The following is a 15,744-nucleotide window of genomic DNA, read 5'->3' as shown; positions in this document are numbered from 1 at the left end:
GTGTGTGTGTGTGTGCATGCCCAAGATCCCGGGAGGAGAAGAGAGAAGGGATTACAACATGGCCATACCCCTTGAGGGATGATTTCTCACTTTCCCTCATACTGTCTCTGTCTCTCTCTGGCGAGTGCATGGACCCTACGGCAAAAATATCTACCAAAATAATAATAATCATCATGATAACTAAAATAAAATAAAATAATTTTTTAAAAAGAGACTAGAATAATTTCTAAATATCCATTCACCTCTTTGCTGTTTTGAGTTTTTTTTTTTTTAAAGGAAGATTTTTGTTATAGGGCATGTGCGCTCACCAGAGAGACAGAAAGTGAGAAGTCACCCCCAGGGCAGATGGCCACACCACAGTCCCTTCTCCTCCATTCTCCTCTCCGGATTTTGGGCATGTACACACATGCATCCGGTGTGAGTTTTAAGTTGTTGGGTCCAGGACTCAAACTGCTACCAACTACGTGAGAGTCCAGAGACATGACTATTATACCATCTGTGGGCCCTGCTTTTTTGAATCTTCTAATAAGGGCTGTGAAAGATACCAGTTTTTAAAAATTGTTTTTATTTTTATTTTTATTATTATTTTTTTTATCCTGAGTGATTTTCCTCCAAATGGATTTTTTTCTGTTCATGTATATTCATATATATTCATGTTTAGGCATGAATATTTGCTATGTAAATAACCCTTGAAAATCATCAGTCATTTTCTGGGACTAATCCTTTTTTTAATTAATTATGTATTTAATTCCATTTGTTACTATTATTTTTTAATTTGATCAGAGAGACAGAGAGGGAGAGAGAGAGAAAGGGAAAAGGAGAAAGCAAGCCACCAGGTCTGGGACTCAAACCTTGGTCAGCCACGTGGGAATCTAGTGACTTTAAACCACCATGCCGCCTGTTGGCTCCAGGACTAATTCTTGACTCTTGTTTATTTTGTTTTCTTTCTGTCTAAAGGGATGATTCAGACAAACACAGCTTCCAAGACTCAGAAGGATGTTATCAGAAGACCACGGTTTGTGTCCCCACAGGATGTGGCGCGGATGAAGGGAGGGCCAGAGTAAGTGTGCGGCACGCTGTTTGCTGGCGGGTGTTTGAGCCGTGTGTGCCTTGATCCCATCACGTCACTCGTGAATCTGGACCCCACGTTCTGAAAGTCTGCTTGCGTTACACTGAGATTTCCCTTCGCATCATCTACGAGTCGGGCACTGGTTAAGCGGTGTGGTGTGACGGAAAGGATACCAGATTGGGAAACCGGTCTTCCCTCTAGCCACAGGGGACTTTTGGCGAGTCCCTCAAGTACCAAGGGCCTTAGCTTTTCCAGCTGCAAATGGTTGAATTAATGGGGTGTGCCTATAAAACCACTGAATGCGCTGGGTTCTTGTTTTGCTGTGGATTTTTCTGTGTCTGTAGTTTTACTGCAGAATTTGTGGAAGGCCAAGAGCGAGATGGAGAGAAGAAAGGGATGAGGTAGCTGCCTCAGGCTGAGCAAGGGCTTTGCAGAAAGAGAACGCTGATTAAAGGGAATGTTTAAAGGAAATTGGGCCATGGGGGACTTGTTGCAGCTCTGCTCTGTCTCCTCTTAGAACTCCCAGTAAAACCGACATTGATCGTGAACATTTTTGGAGTTAGACTTTAGTTTTTTTTTTTTTCTGGGTGTGATTATGTAATACAGGCTTCAAGGCAGGTATAAAATCAAGGGATTCTGATTGGATTCTTTGGTTGTAGGAATTTAAGATAGTTCATAAAGAAAGGAAGTTACTAAAAGGATAACTGTGAGGTAATATGGGAATGCCATCTCATGGCGCAGAGCTGCAAAGACTTTAGCAAATGCATACTGCCTCTCTGGCACCCTCATCCTCAATAAATACATGGAGAACCAAATAATTTGGGCCACACTCCTCAGGGACCGCGAGCCTCCTGGCCTCCCTGCTAAAGGTCATCGCTTGTCTTGTGTGTTTTATCTTGCTCACGTTTCCGGGGGTCCTACTTTCTGGTCCCGTTGGACATGACAATCTCGCAAGAACCCAAGGAGGGGACTGAACCACATCAAAGCCTCGGGGTGGGAGTCGGTTCCAACTCAGCTCTATCCTAGGCTCACAGATCCCTGCCCGGACGCTGAACAGCCTGGGCTCTGGCCTGAGACCGCTTCGGTTCATATTCAGCCTTGCTCCTCATTCATTGTGTGGAGTTGGATGAATTCCTCACTTGACAACTGCTCATCTGTAAGATGGGTTTAATGATAGTGCCTTCCTCAGGGCCGGACAGTGGCGGGGGCGGGGGGGGAGCGAAGCTTTGTAATGCTGACCATGTGTCATGAGTTTTATTTTATTTTATATATATTTTCTAAATTCTTTATAAATTATTGGGATCAGCAGTTAGCATAATGGCTATGTTGCTGGACTCCCATGTAGTCGACCGCGGTTCAAATCCCAGACCCGGCGACTTAAACTCATGCCGGGCGCGTGTGCATGCCCAAGATCCCAAGAGGAGAATGGAGGAGAAGGGATTGCGGCGTGGCCATCCCCCCTGGGGGGTGATTTCTCGCTTTCCATGTCTCTGTTTTTCTGGCGAGCGTACGTGCCCTGTAGCAAAAACGTCTCCCCTCAAAAAATTATTTATTTAATTTTATTTACTCATCCATTTATTTTAATTTGACTAGACACACACACACACACACACACACACACACACACACACACAGAGAAAGTGAGAAAGCAAGCTACCAGGTCCAGTACTTGAACTGTGGTTGTTCATGTGGGAGTGTACAGCACCCTAACCATCACACCACCTGTGGGTCGCCTTATTTCTTTTTAAAGAATTATTTTTTATTTAGCTTTATTTATTATTATTTTCCAGTTTGATCAGAGACAGACAGAGAGAGAGAAGAAAAGTGAGAAAGCAAGCCACCAGGTTTGGGACTCGAACTGCAGTGGGCCATGTGGGAGTCCAATGCCTTTAACCACCATGCTACCTCCTGGCCCCCTGTCATGAGTTTTAAGCCACCGGGTTAAGGACTCGAACTGTGGTCAACCATGTGGGAGTCCAGCGATGTAACTATTATGCTATCTCCTGGTTCCAAAAATTCCTGTTCTTACTCATCCTGAAGAAACACACTTGCTGGAAAAAAAAAAAAAAAAAGAAAGAAAAGAAAAACACACTTGCTGACGCTTGCTGTCAGAATAAGGGCCATGAGTACTGTCCTGGGCAGTCGGTGGAGAAATGAACTATAGCCCACTCTCCTGTTCCCCGACTTCTTAATGACTATTCACTCAAACCGCCCTGAAGTACACAGGGGAAAACCAGAATGGAAATCTGAGCTGAAAACGCACATGAATTATTGGGTCAATCCTTCTCATTCCAAATGAGTTTATATTTTATACAACAGAGTCTTTAAAGAGTTGTTTTTTATTTATTTATTTTTTGTTAAGCCATTTATTTTAAAAATGTAATTGTTTAATCATAGAAAATTTCAAACATAAAGTAAGAAGAATTCTGTAGTAAACCCTATATACCTGTCCATCACCTGGCTTCAGTAGCTGTCAATACTTTACCAACTCATTTCTCTCATCCACACCATCACCTCTATTTTTTTTTTTCTCTTTTACTGGAGTATCTTAATGTAAACTCCACACTCATTATCATTTCCCTGTAATATTTTAAGTGTGCCTTATGTATGTCTCTAGAGAGACACAGAGTGAGAAGAAAAGGCATCCCTCCCATGGGGAATGACCATGCCATAATCCTGTGTTCTGTGGTTTTCCCTTGCCTCAAAAATGTCTTTTCAGGGGCTGGCAGGTGACATGGTGGTTAAGGGGCTGGACTCCCACATGGCCGATCATGGTTCAAGTCCCAGATATAGTGGCTGGCTTTCTTACTTTCTCTCTCTCTCTCTCTGGCCAAATGAAGAATAATCATAAGTAAAATTAAATAAATAATTAACAATTTTTTTCATAGTCGATGAATACAGTCTATATCTTATATGCGTTAATCTGTCTCTTTTTTAATTAAAGAATTATTTTTAAATTTAACTTTATTTACTTATTTATTTACTTTTTTAAAGAATTATTTTATTTAACTTTATTTATTTTATTTTAAATTTGACCAGAGAAGGGCAGAGTGAGAGAGAGAGAGAAAGAAAATGAGAAAGCAATCTGTCAGATCTGGGACTCAAACCGCGGTTGGCCATGTGGGAGTTCAATACCCTTAACTACTGCACCACCTGCTGGCCCCACTTATTTTATTTATTTTAATTTGACCATAGAGGGATAAAGTGAGAGAGAGAAAGAGGGAAACTGGGAATGCAACCCGGCAGGTCTGGGACTCGAACCGCGGTTAGCCATGTGGGAGTCCAGCACCCTTAACCACCACATCACTTGCCAGCCCCTGATTTGTCTCTTAAGTGTCTAAATCTATTACAGTTTCCCCCTTCTACCTTTTCATACCATTTTGAAGAAAGAAATTGAGTGGCGTGATGTATAGAATTCCCCAAATTCAATTGTGCTAATGTGTCCCCATGAGGTGTAATTTCTGTAAATGAGTGACTAGATTTAGAGACTCGATGAACTCAGGTTCATTTTTTGGCCAGGAATACAAAACATGTGATCCTTTGTACTTCCTGTCATGTCTTTGTTTTTAAAGTTTTTCTATAGGGTGCATGTGCTTGCCAGAGAGAGACATACAGAGAGGGAGAGAGAGCGAGAAAGGGAGAAATTACTCCCCAGGGAGAATGACTGGACACAGTCCTTTGTCTCTCATTTCTTCTCAGAATTTTGAGCACATGTGTACATGTGCCTGGTGTGTTTTTCAAGCCACTGGGTCTGGGACTCAAACCACTTGGCTATGTGGGATCCTGCTGCCTTCACCACCACCGGCTGACTCTACTGTCACATCTTATTAAGAAGTATAGGGCTGGCCCTGTAGCTTAGTGATTAAGAGAGCCAGACCCCACATGGCTGACCATGATTTGATTCTTGGCCCGGGCAACTTGAAAAACATGCCAGGTGCATGTGTACATGCCCCAGCTCCTGACAGGATAGAGAGATGGAAGGCACAGGATTGTGGCATGACCATGCCCCATTGGGTGTGCACCCCCCAACCCTTGCAAGCACACATACTCTCTGGCAATTAAAAATAAATAAAGCCATCAATAAAGAAAGATGTAACATTTGAATGTCCTGTTTTTGGTGAGGATGAAGAGTGGGCTCTGGCTGTTTCTGTCTGAGCCTTCAGACAGGAACAGAATGTTGCAGCATTCCTCATGTGACTTTCACGTCATGGTTTCAGTAGCTATCGATGATTGTTGTGTAGATCCGTTATGTATTAGGTATTGCAAAATGGTGTTTTTTCAAATTCTGTCAATTATTTTGCAATTATAGCTGTGGTTCATTTATAACGAAGAATTTTTCCTCATGTATGTTAACCCCATATAATTCATACAAGAAAGGCAGAATTCTTCCCCTAAATTTTAGTATACTTAAATGTTTATCATTGATAAAGGAGCTATAAGACACACTTGCTTAATGCCCACACCTTAGGATCTTTGAAGGTTGGACAAAAAACTTTTTTAAAAGAAGGATTGATGCTTTTACCTTTTATTTTTTAGAGAGAGAGATTTTTGCTACAGGGATTGTGTGTTCGCCAGAGAGACAGAGAGAGTCAAAAGGCAAGAAATCACCCCTTGGCAATCCTTTCTCTGTTCTCCCCTGGGAATCTTGGGCGCGCGTGCACACACACACACACACACACACACACACACACACACGTGCTCATTGTGAGTTTTAAGCTGCTGGGTCTGGGACTTGAATCACATTCGATTCTGTGGAAATTCAGCAACATAACCATTATGGCATCTGCTGATCCCAGTGCTTTTACATTTTAATTCAATGGGAAAGAGCAGTTCATTTACCAAATTAAGAACAGTTACTGCATTTTGTAAAATGCATGATTACTGGTATGTCTATACCAGGGATGCAGGGATGTAGTCTAAGGGAAAATTCAAAATCAAATACTGTATTTCTCTAGAAAACATTGGCTCGATGGCTAGAAGTTAAGGAAAGTAAGTCTTGGGCATATAGAGCAGTGAACCATGTAAGTTTCTCTCTCTTTTTATTCGCAGCCAGCAGCCAGCCCAGACCCAGTCAGACTCTTTGATCCCAAAACTTCTTTCCCAGTGGGCCCTTTCGAGTGGATATAAGGTACTTGGTTTTCACTTTTTGGTGGGTGAATCATTTAAAGGTGGGAAAATACTTTGCCACAAGAGCGTCTGTTTGTTTGAATGAATAAATTGCTACTGAAAAACTGAGATCAAGATTCAAAGGCAGGCGACTAACAGGAACGCGTCCTTTTCCCAGAGAACAACTCACCTCTGCAGATCACCTTGTCGTTCCCCGAGTTGAGCCTTGCGTGACCTCACTAGGGCAGATCCTCAGCACAGCCCTGTGGGATAGGTGTTAGTATCTCTACGTGCTACATCTAGATTTTTAGTTTCCACTTCGTGCTCCAGCTCTCGTGCAGCCCAGTCAGCTTGGATGCCATGAGTACCTCCACTTCCTCTGCCCAACGCTGCTCTTGGAGCAGTAGGTGAGGAATGTGCCAGATCACTGGACCAAACTGGACACTGCAGGGACCTCCCTTTGTCCTAAAGCATATGCGTTGTTAGCCCCGACTTGGCCTGAACAGAGCTCACTGCTGTCTGGTTCTGTTAGAGTGAACTGCCGGATGTGGGACCTGGACCAGCTTCTCCCACCTGTTGTCAGAGCCTTGGCAATGATACTGCATGCTGTAGGGGCCCACGCACGTGGACAAAACACACTTTCAATGTCTCCTACTTTACATTTACACATTTTTTAAATTTTTAGTTATTAGAGCTCAATAACCAGCATCCGGAATATTTAAAAATAAGTGAGCATTTTAAAGCTTCCATGAAAAATCTCAAGATTGAAAAGATAAAGATGATCCTGAACCCAGAGCTCTGGAATACTTTTGAAAGGTTGGTGGCCATGTTACTGACTTTTCTTACATATAATCTGAAAGAATTAAGATCTGTCTTTTAAATTTTACTTTTTAAAAAAAGTTATTTTACTTAAGCATGTATTTATTTATTTATAATTTGACCAGAGAGGGACAGAGTGAGAGAGAGAGAGGGAAAATGAGACAGCAAACTGCCAGGTCCTGGATCTGAACTACAGTCTGCCATGTGGGACTCCAGCATCCTCAACCACCACGCCACCTGCTGGCCACCTAGAATTTACTTAAAAAAAAATTACCTGTATAATTTAATGTATGATTATTATTTTAATTTGATCAGAGAGAGACAAAGAGAGAGAGAGGGAAAGTGAGAAAGAAAGCTACCAGATCCAGGACTTGAACCATGGTCGGTCATGTGGGAATCCAGTGCTTTAACTACCATGCCACCTGCTGGCTCCTTTAAAATGTTCTGTTCACCAGTTTAGTTTCTTCTATCTTTTTTTTAATTGTGTAAACTTGAGCTTCCCTCCTTTAGATTTCGTCTTACAATTTAGTGATTTCATGTGTCTTTTTTTTAAGAGTTTTTTTTTTTTTTTTAAGATTTTTTTTTTTTTTTTGCCTTAGGGTGGGTGTGCTTGCCAGAGACAGAGAAAGTGAGAGGGAAAGTGAGAAATCACCCCCCTCCCCCAAGAGGGGATGGCCATACTTCAATTCCTTCTCTTCCATTGTCCTCCGGGGATCTTAGGCACATAAGCACGTGCACCTGGCATGATTTTCAAACCACCAGGTCCGGAACTCAAACCGTGGACGGCCATGTGGGTGTCCAGCTATGTAACTGCTATGCCATCTGCTGGCCCCATCATTTAAAGCTTTCATAAATTTGTTATTTTACAGGTGCTGCCTTCAAGTTAGTAGCTCTATTCTAAAACTGATGGAATATATTTGAAAAATGATTAGACCTAAGTTGATATGAATGCTATTAACTGGGGTGGGAAAGGGTTGTTCTCGGTTGGGATTAGTATTAGTTGAGTGGATGAGGCATGTTCTTGGTGTGAAATCTCACATTTTCTGTATTAGGAGGAAATCGAAAATGAAGAAGAAAGATGAAAAACTTCTGTTTCATGCAGCGGGCCGCCGCCAGGTGGAGTCTATCTGTGTGAATAATTTCGACTGGGTCTTACATGAATGTCACGAAACCAAATATGGAAAAGGTTTGTGCGGGAAGAGTCGTTCTTGTCTAGTAGGGTCCTAACTCGGGCCTGTTCGTGCCTCTCCGGTGAAGTACATATAATTGTTCTGTACGCCCAGGCTTTGGGAGTCATGGAAAGGAAATATGCTCACAGTAACCCTATATGCCCAAGTGGGGGTTGTCCTGTTGACTTGGGGCCTGCTTGCTGGACCTTAGCCCTGCTCCTGTCTTCTGTTTTTTTTTTGGAAGTGACCAAAAAGTGCCATTCATGCTTGCAGACGGCTTCATCTGTTGGTCCCAGTGTCTTCCATTGCTGCTCTGTTCTGGCTTTAGAACTGCCTGACCAATGTCCTGTAAAGCCACATAGAAAGGGAAGACGTGGTTTCCTCTGCTCCTGTCCCCTCTGTCCCCTCCAACTTCTAGCCACTTACAGTGCCCTGGGCCCAGGTCCCTTAGTTACTGAGTCAGAGTCAACCTGATCTTTTTCTTTTTATTTATTTTATTTATTACTATTATTGTTATTATTTTTAAATTTGCTATCGGACACACATGGTCATCAGCAAGAGACAGAGAGAGACAAAATTAGCAAGCCACCACATCTGGGACTCAAACCATGGTCGACCATGTGGGTGTCCAGAGCTTTTAACCACCACACCACCTGCTGGCTCCAACATAATCAGTTTTGATTCTCAGCATGGAGAGTCTTCCTCCCCTGGGTCTTAATTCAGAGTTATTTTTCAGTTAATGAAACTATTATTTTTTGCAATGCATTTCTAGATTTTATTCTGGTACTTACAAGTTGACTATGATTCTTTTTTTCTTTTTATATTCCTCTCAGTAATTTTATTTCTCCCTGAGGCATAGAGTGTGTCTTGATAAATAGAAGGATGGTTCTATTTATTGCAAAGAAAGAAAAAAGAAAAGAGCACAGTATTTTTGACAGTATTTTCCATTACATCAATTATATTGAATGAATGAAAGAAACTGAATCAAGTGGATTACAGAAAAGCAGCCTTTTTTGAAGCTATAGACCCCTAACACAAACAAAAGCTAGCTAGGCAGAAGAAAAGGGTTTGGAAAAGAGTATTTATAAAGGGGCGGGCCCTATAGTCAAGTGGTTAAGTGCTGTGCATATGGAGCCAGATTGCACATGGCTGGCTCTGGTTCAAATATCAGCTCAGGAACTTGGAAAAAAACACTAGGCATGTGTGCATACATGCCCAGTGTTCTGACAGACTGGGGAAAAGGAGGAAGAGGGATTGTCATGTGATCGCGCCCCATTGGGGGGGTACTTTCTTTCTCTCTCTCTCTTCCTCCCCCTCTCTCTGGCAAGTGCATAAGCCTCTGGCAATTTTTTTTTTTCTTTTTAAAAGGAGTGTTCATAAAGATGAGAGACTGGCAAAGGCCAGGAGTAGCTGGAAATGGCAGAACACTTTTTGGTTTTTGTTTTCACTGTAGGGTGTATTCACTCACCAGAGAGAGGGAAAGTGAGAAATCACCCCCCAAGGGGGTTGGCCATACTGCAATCCATTCTCTAGTCTCCTCTTAGGATATTCGGGGTGTGCCTGCAAATGCACCCCGTGTGATTTACAAGCCACTGGTTCCTGGACTTAAAGGTGCAGCCAGTCATGTGGGAATCCAGTGCCTTAACCACCACGCCGACTGCTGCCCCTCAGCACAGCACATTTAAGGCGTGATGGAGGTGATAAAAGGTGAGGCTGGAGCTGGGAGTGTTTTTTTCCTTAGCCCAGCAAATATGAGGAGGGAGTGAAGAGGTGCTAGAGGCAGGCAGCAAGATGAAAGTTAACAGCTTCTCACTGGGAAATGAGGAAGAATGATCTACAAAACACAAACACACCTTGACATTTTTATCTCATGGTAGGGCCATTAGCATAGGGTAGAGAGCTCTGCTCACCTTACTGACGAGGGCAGGCTGTGACACCGTGTGGCAGGATTCACATTTACATCCAAGCTATTTGTAAAGAAGAGTAAACATGAGTTTATTTTAAAAAAGGAATGATTCGTTTTATTTGATTTATTCATTCATTCATTTTAATTTGACCAGAGAGAGACGGAGAGAGAGAAAGTAAGAAAGCAAGCCACCAGGTCAGGGACATGGCCATGTGGGAGTGTCCAGTGCTTTAACCACCATGCCACCGACTGGTCCCAAGTTAATATTTTTAAATCAGAGAAATTCATATGCATTAGAATGATATATAGCTTAAATTGTTTATAAAAAACAGATTTTCCATCTTAAATTGACAAAAATTTAAAGGATAAGTAATATCCAGTGTTGATAAGGATGTGATTCAAGTCCTGGTGACATGAAAAACATGCAGGGTGTGTGTGTGTGTGTGTGTGTGTGTGTGTGTGTGTGTGTGCTCAAAAGAGGAGACTGGAGAAGGGATTGTGGTGTGGCCATCTTCCTTGAGAGGGGTGCCTTCTCACTTTTCCTCTCTGTCTCCAGTGAGCACATGCGCCCTCTAGCAAAATGTTTTTTAATGTATTTACTAGGATATTTTAGGAGTATTTATTTAAAAGTGCTGTTTGTAATAACAAGAACGTGAAATTAACCTACATGCTCATCAATGTGGGAGTAATTAAATTATAATACATTAGTACAACAGAATCTATGAGCCATTATAAAGAATGGTGTGGGGATAAGATGTACTGATGTAAGATTTCTAGATTAAAGTGGGAAAAGAAGCTGTAAAACAGTTCATATACTGTGTTCCTATTTGTGAACAAATAAACATAAACCTATATCAGCACAGGGGCTGGCAGGTGGCATGGTGGTTAAGGGCATTGGACTCCCACATGGCCAACTGCAGTTTGAGTCCCAGACCTAGCGGCTTGCTTTATCACTTTCTATCTCTTAAAAACAAAACAAAACAACTCTATCAGTGTATATGAGCATATGTATGTATGTGCATACATAGAAACAGGTGTGAGAGAGCGCCCCCCGAGCATCAACTGGGAAGAACAGTGGGACCGGATACAATAAGGAGACCCGTAGTTTACTCTGAGCACTGCAGAATTTCACTTACACAGACTATCCGGACTAACCTATTCAAAATTTAACTGTGGGAACCAGCAGTTAGCGTAATGGCTATGTCGCTGGATTCCCACGTAGTTGATCGTGGTTCACGTCCCAGACCTGGGGGCTCAAAACTCACACCGGGCGCTTGTGCGTGCATGCCCAAGATCCCGAGAGGAGAATGGAGGAGAAGGGATTGCGGCGTGACCATCCCCCCTGGGGGGGGTGATTTCTCACTTTCTGTCTCTATGTCTCTCTGTCTGTCTGGCGAGCGCACATGCCCTATAGCAAAAACCTCTCAAAAAAAAAAAAAACTATAAAAAAAAATTAAAAGCAAACAAAATTAAGTGGAAAGTGCATGAAACATTTGTTACCATAAATAAAGCACATTCTTTTTACCCATTGATTTCTGCATGGAAATCAGAATTCATCTCCCCATTTCCTTTAACATGGCAGAAGAGCATGTGCCAATGATAATAGCAAAAGCGGGAAATTGGGGGGGCTAGCCCCATGGCCTCATGGTTAAGGGAACCATTTCCCACATGGTTGACAGCTATTCGAATCCTAGCCCCAGCAACTTGAAAAACATGCTAAGTACACGTGTACTCATGCCCCGAATCCTGACAGGATGGAGAGGGACGCTTTCTCCCTCTCCCTCTGTGTCTCTCTCTGGTGAGCACATTTGCTCTCTGGCAAAACAATAATAACAACAACGAACTTGGCAGAAAACAATCTGTAGAGTATAGAAATATCAGCGGTGACCTGGGGTGCTTTGGAGTTGAGGACGATGCGTCAGCTGTGTCCAAAAGTCTCTGTCATGTCTGTTCCTTGTGCGTACTGTCTCTCTCCCTCTGACATGTCTGAGACCTTCCTGTCAGCAGAAAACGGCCTTGCTTCCCTAGAAGGTAAAGATGGCCTCTGACCTGGAGTGTCTTTGGCTCATGGCTGCCACTTGACTCATTCAGCTCGCCCAGCCTGAATTCCATAGACAGTGCCACTGCAACGTCACCAGATGGTCATTGTGCTCACTGGCTCAGACCATCCCCTGTGCTGTGGCAAATGCTTTGCAGGCATTTCAGCGGGTTATGTTTAGCTGTATCACAAACATCATTTCCATGTGAATTTATGAATACCACTAAGCTATTAGCATATGCTTATGATCTGATAATGTGTAAATAATCTTACAGACTGCACCCTTTTTTACGATAACTCTTCTGTTTTTCAAGTTTCTTACTTTTTTTAAGAGAGATTTTTGCTATAGGGTGCATGTACTCACTGGAGAGACAGACAGAAAGCAAGAAATCACCCCCCAGGGGAATGGCCACACCACAATCCCCTTCTCCTCTATTCTCCCCTTGAGATTTTTGGCATGCATGCACATGTGCCTGGCGTGAGTTTTAAGCCGCCAGGTCTGGGACTTGAACCATGGTCAACTACATGGGAATCCAGCAACACAAACCATTATGGAATCTGCTGGTCCCATTCTTTCTTTCTTTTATGAAAGAGAGAGAGAGAGATACCCCCCTAGCAGGATCCACCCCAGATTTTCCCACTTCTGGATCATGTGCACACACACACACACACACACACACACACAGAGTACACACTGGGAGGTCTCTGGATGCAAATCCAGAACCTTCCCATGTGGGTTAGCCTCCAAGACTATTGTGTTTATCCCCTGTGTCACTCTCCAGCCCACCACCCCCTTTTATAGTAATACTTTTTTAGAGGGAAAGATTTTTTTCTATACGGTGCACGCATTTGCCAGAGAGGCAGAAAGAGACAGAGAGACAGAAAATTAGAAATAACCTCCCAGGGAAGATAGCCACACTGCAACCCTTTCTCCAATCTCCTCTCGGGATTTTGGGCATGCACACACACGCACTCAGCATGAATTTTAAGTTGCCAGGTCAGGGACTTGAACTGTGATCGATGGCTGGTCCCTTCAATAATTCTTAACCTTTGTCTTTTCCTGGTTATCTTCAGGAAACTACTTTGCAAAGGATGCCATCTACTCGCACAAAACCTGTCCGTACGATATCAAAAATACCGTTATGCTTGTAGCGCGAGTCCTGGTTGGAGAGTGTATTGAAGGAAATATGATGTTCCTGAGACCGCCTCCGCCCTATGACAGCTGCGTGGATACAAGATTGAACCCCTCCGTTTTTGTCATCTTTCAGAAAGATCAGATCTACCCAGAATATGTGATTGAATACACGGAGGTAGACAAAGACAAAACCTGTGTGATTAGTTAGAGCTGACAGACACAGCTTCATGAAGGGCGCCCTGACTATTCTGTGTACTTATAGAACCAAACTATCTGAGACTACAGCTAAATGTTTATACTTCATCTCATCCTCGAACGCCTTAGATCAGTAGTTCCAAACTTTGCTGCACATTGGAATCATCTGGGGAGGTTTAAGAAAGTTGTGCCCCATCCAGTGAAATCACTGTTTCTGGGGGTGAGTGCCAGGCAGTGGGATTTTTTTTTTTTTAAGCGCCTCAATGATTCCAATATGTTGGCACTTAGAGGTAACTGGTAAACACTGATTTCTAAATTTTCTGTTCTTGCAGCAAACTTTTGCCCCCATCTACTCTTTTAGTTTACTAAATGGGTATATAAATGGGGTTTTTTGTTTTGATTAAATTTAAAAAAATTAATTTGGGAAATTTGAGAGGAATCGACTATTAGCCTGTTGGCATAAGAATATAAGACCGTGTAGACTGGGATAAAAGATTATAAAAGCGAGGCGGAAAAAATGCTTGGGAACATGCTGGGGATAAGAAGTAAAAAGTAATGCTACGCAGGGTCTTCAAAAAGTTCATGGAAAATGCATATTCTGAAAAAACTGCACAGATTTCAAAAATAGCACCGAAATGCATTTGTACTTTAATTCCACGTTTCCACGAACCTTTGAAGTCGATTCCATATTTCCGTGAACTTTTGAAGTCTCCCTATATGACAGACATAACCGCCGTATTGTACTTTATCTTCGTGATGAACGAAATTAGAGAATGCATTTCTTTATCTCTTCATTTGCTTAGGGGACAGACTCCATCCGGGTTGGCTCTTCCTGGAATGCAATTACAAGAGCCACCAGCTGTGGCTTTAGACAGACACAACCAACCAGAGTAAATTGCCCATTTGGGCTCTTTATGTCATTATGGCAGACTTTCGGCTTCTAATTAATGTGACTACAGAGGAGGCTCCTTTCAGGTCAGGCTTTCGTGAACTGCTTGTGTTTTGGGAAGGACCGAGTTGCAGTAACCAGATTTACATAAGCATGACTGACACACCCAAGTGCGTTAGTTGTCATTCACTCCAGCAAATAAGGCTCACCCAGAAACGAGGAGCTGGGCAAGAGCAGGCCCCCTAAGGAGAAGCGATTTGTTTCTGGGTGAGCACATATCGGAACAGAATAGGCCCGTATCTAGGGGCTTCTTTTTCTAACTATAACGATGTGTGAAATTGTGGTACAATTTCTTGCCTTTTTAAAGATAGGGTCTTCTGGCCCAGTCATCGTGGTGGACAGTGCTAAGATGCTGTGTTCTTCAGGCTGGGACCCCATGGGGGACCTGAGTTCGATTCCTGGTCCATCCTAAAGATCAGGCACAGTGGCATGTACCTGTAATCTCAACGACTGGGAGAGGCTGATGTAGGAGCACCATATGCTCAAGGTTGTTGGCCTGGGCAACACAGTGAGACCCTGTCTAAAGACAAGCTGGGCGTGGTGCTGTGTACCTGTAGTCCTTATAATAAGCAAGACCTTATTTAAAACCAAAAAAGGGTCTTTCTATGTCACAGTCGTCCTGCTTCAACATCCCTGATGGGGTTACAGGTGCACGCCACCCCTCCCAGCTCTTTTGAAGACAGGGTCTCACTATCTTGTCCAAGCCAGCATTGAGCTTGCAGTCCTACAGTGAGTTTATAGAACAGTTGAGGTATCTGGACCAAAATTTCCTTCCTTATTATGACTTATATTTTTCCTCCTCACTTTCCTTCTTCAACATTCCACTCCAGTCGCCAAAATGTCCTGTTATGGCTCCTTCCAGCAGACATGTTACAAATAATGAATTAGAGTTGATTTTATATTAGTCAGGTTTTAGACTAGTAGAAAGATCTCCACAACTCCTTCATCTAAAGAGACCTACCACTAACAAATGTACAGGGATGTGTTTTAGAGCAGGGCTATTTTCGGGGAGGCTTGCCGCAAATGCTTATTCTAATTCACCTCTAGCGATATATTTTTTTCACGGTAGCTTCCATTTGGGAGTGTTGACTTCCTGACCTGACTCTCAGGTTGTAGAGGAGCAATTTATCCAGCTCTTTCCAACCGCCCATGGGAGATGCCTTTGGCTGGATATTTCACAGGCATCTCTGATCAACATGCCCCAAATGGAACTCTCGAATCTGCCTCCCTCAAACGAATGCCTCCTCCACGCCCACAGTATTCCACATTCACGTAAGTCTCTGGTGTCACCATCCACTCATCGGCCAAAGTGGACATCCAGAAGATAGCCTCAACTCCTCGCTCTCCCTTCTTCCACA

The 15,744-nt window shown here is 42.9% G+C and overlaps 1 protein-coding gene across 1 annotated transcript; it reads left to right on the top strand.

Annotated features, from left to right (window-relative positions):
* Positions 1-424: 424 nt before the first annotated feature.
* Positions 425-15,174, top strand: LOC102477655 (zinc finger CCCH-type antiviral protein 1-like). The gene is made up of 5 exons (XM_006145032.3): positions 425-1,060; positions 6,119-6,197; positions 6,861-6,991; positions 8,047-8,180; positions 13,182-15,174. The coding sequence occupies exons 1-5, from the start codon at positions 960-962 to the stop codon at positions 13,448-13,450; spliced, it is 714 nt and encodes a 237-aa protein (XP_006145094.1). The 5' UTR covers positions 425-959; the 3' UTR covers positions 13,451-15,174.
* The last annotated feature ends 570 nt before the right edge of the window (positions 15,175-15,744 follow it).

The sequence above is a fragment of the Tupaia chinensis genome, unplaced genomic scaffold (genome assembly GCF_000334495.1).
Source record: "Tupaia chinensis unplaced genomic scaffold, TupChi_1.0 Scaffold000140_1, whole genome shotgun sequence".
Lineage (NCBI taxonomy): Eukaryota > Metazoa > Chordata > Mammalia > Scandentia > Tupaiidae > Tupaia > Tupaia belangeri.
This window is presented reverse-complemented; position numbering and strand designations above follow the sequence as displayed.

What these genes read in the sequence shown, in the direction of transcription:
- LOC102477655 (XM_006145032.3), top strand. Translation starts at nt 960, where the DNA reads ATGATTCAGACAAACACAGCTTCCAAGACTCAGAAGGATGTTATCAGA. An exon ending in CGGATGAAGGGAGGGCCAGA is followed by an intron (nt 1,061 to 6,118) that starts GTAAGTGTGCGG and finishes TTTTATTCGCAG; the next exon opens with CCAGCAGCCAGCCCAGACCC. An exon ending in CCCTTTCGAGTGGATATAAG is followed by an intron (nt 6,198 to 6,860) that starts GTACTTGGTTTT and finishes TTAAATTTTTAG; the next exon opens with TTATTAGAGCTCAATAACCA.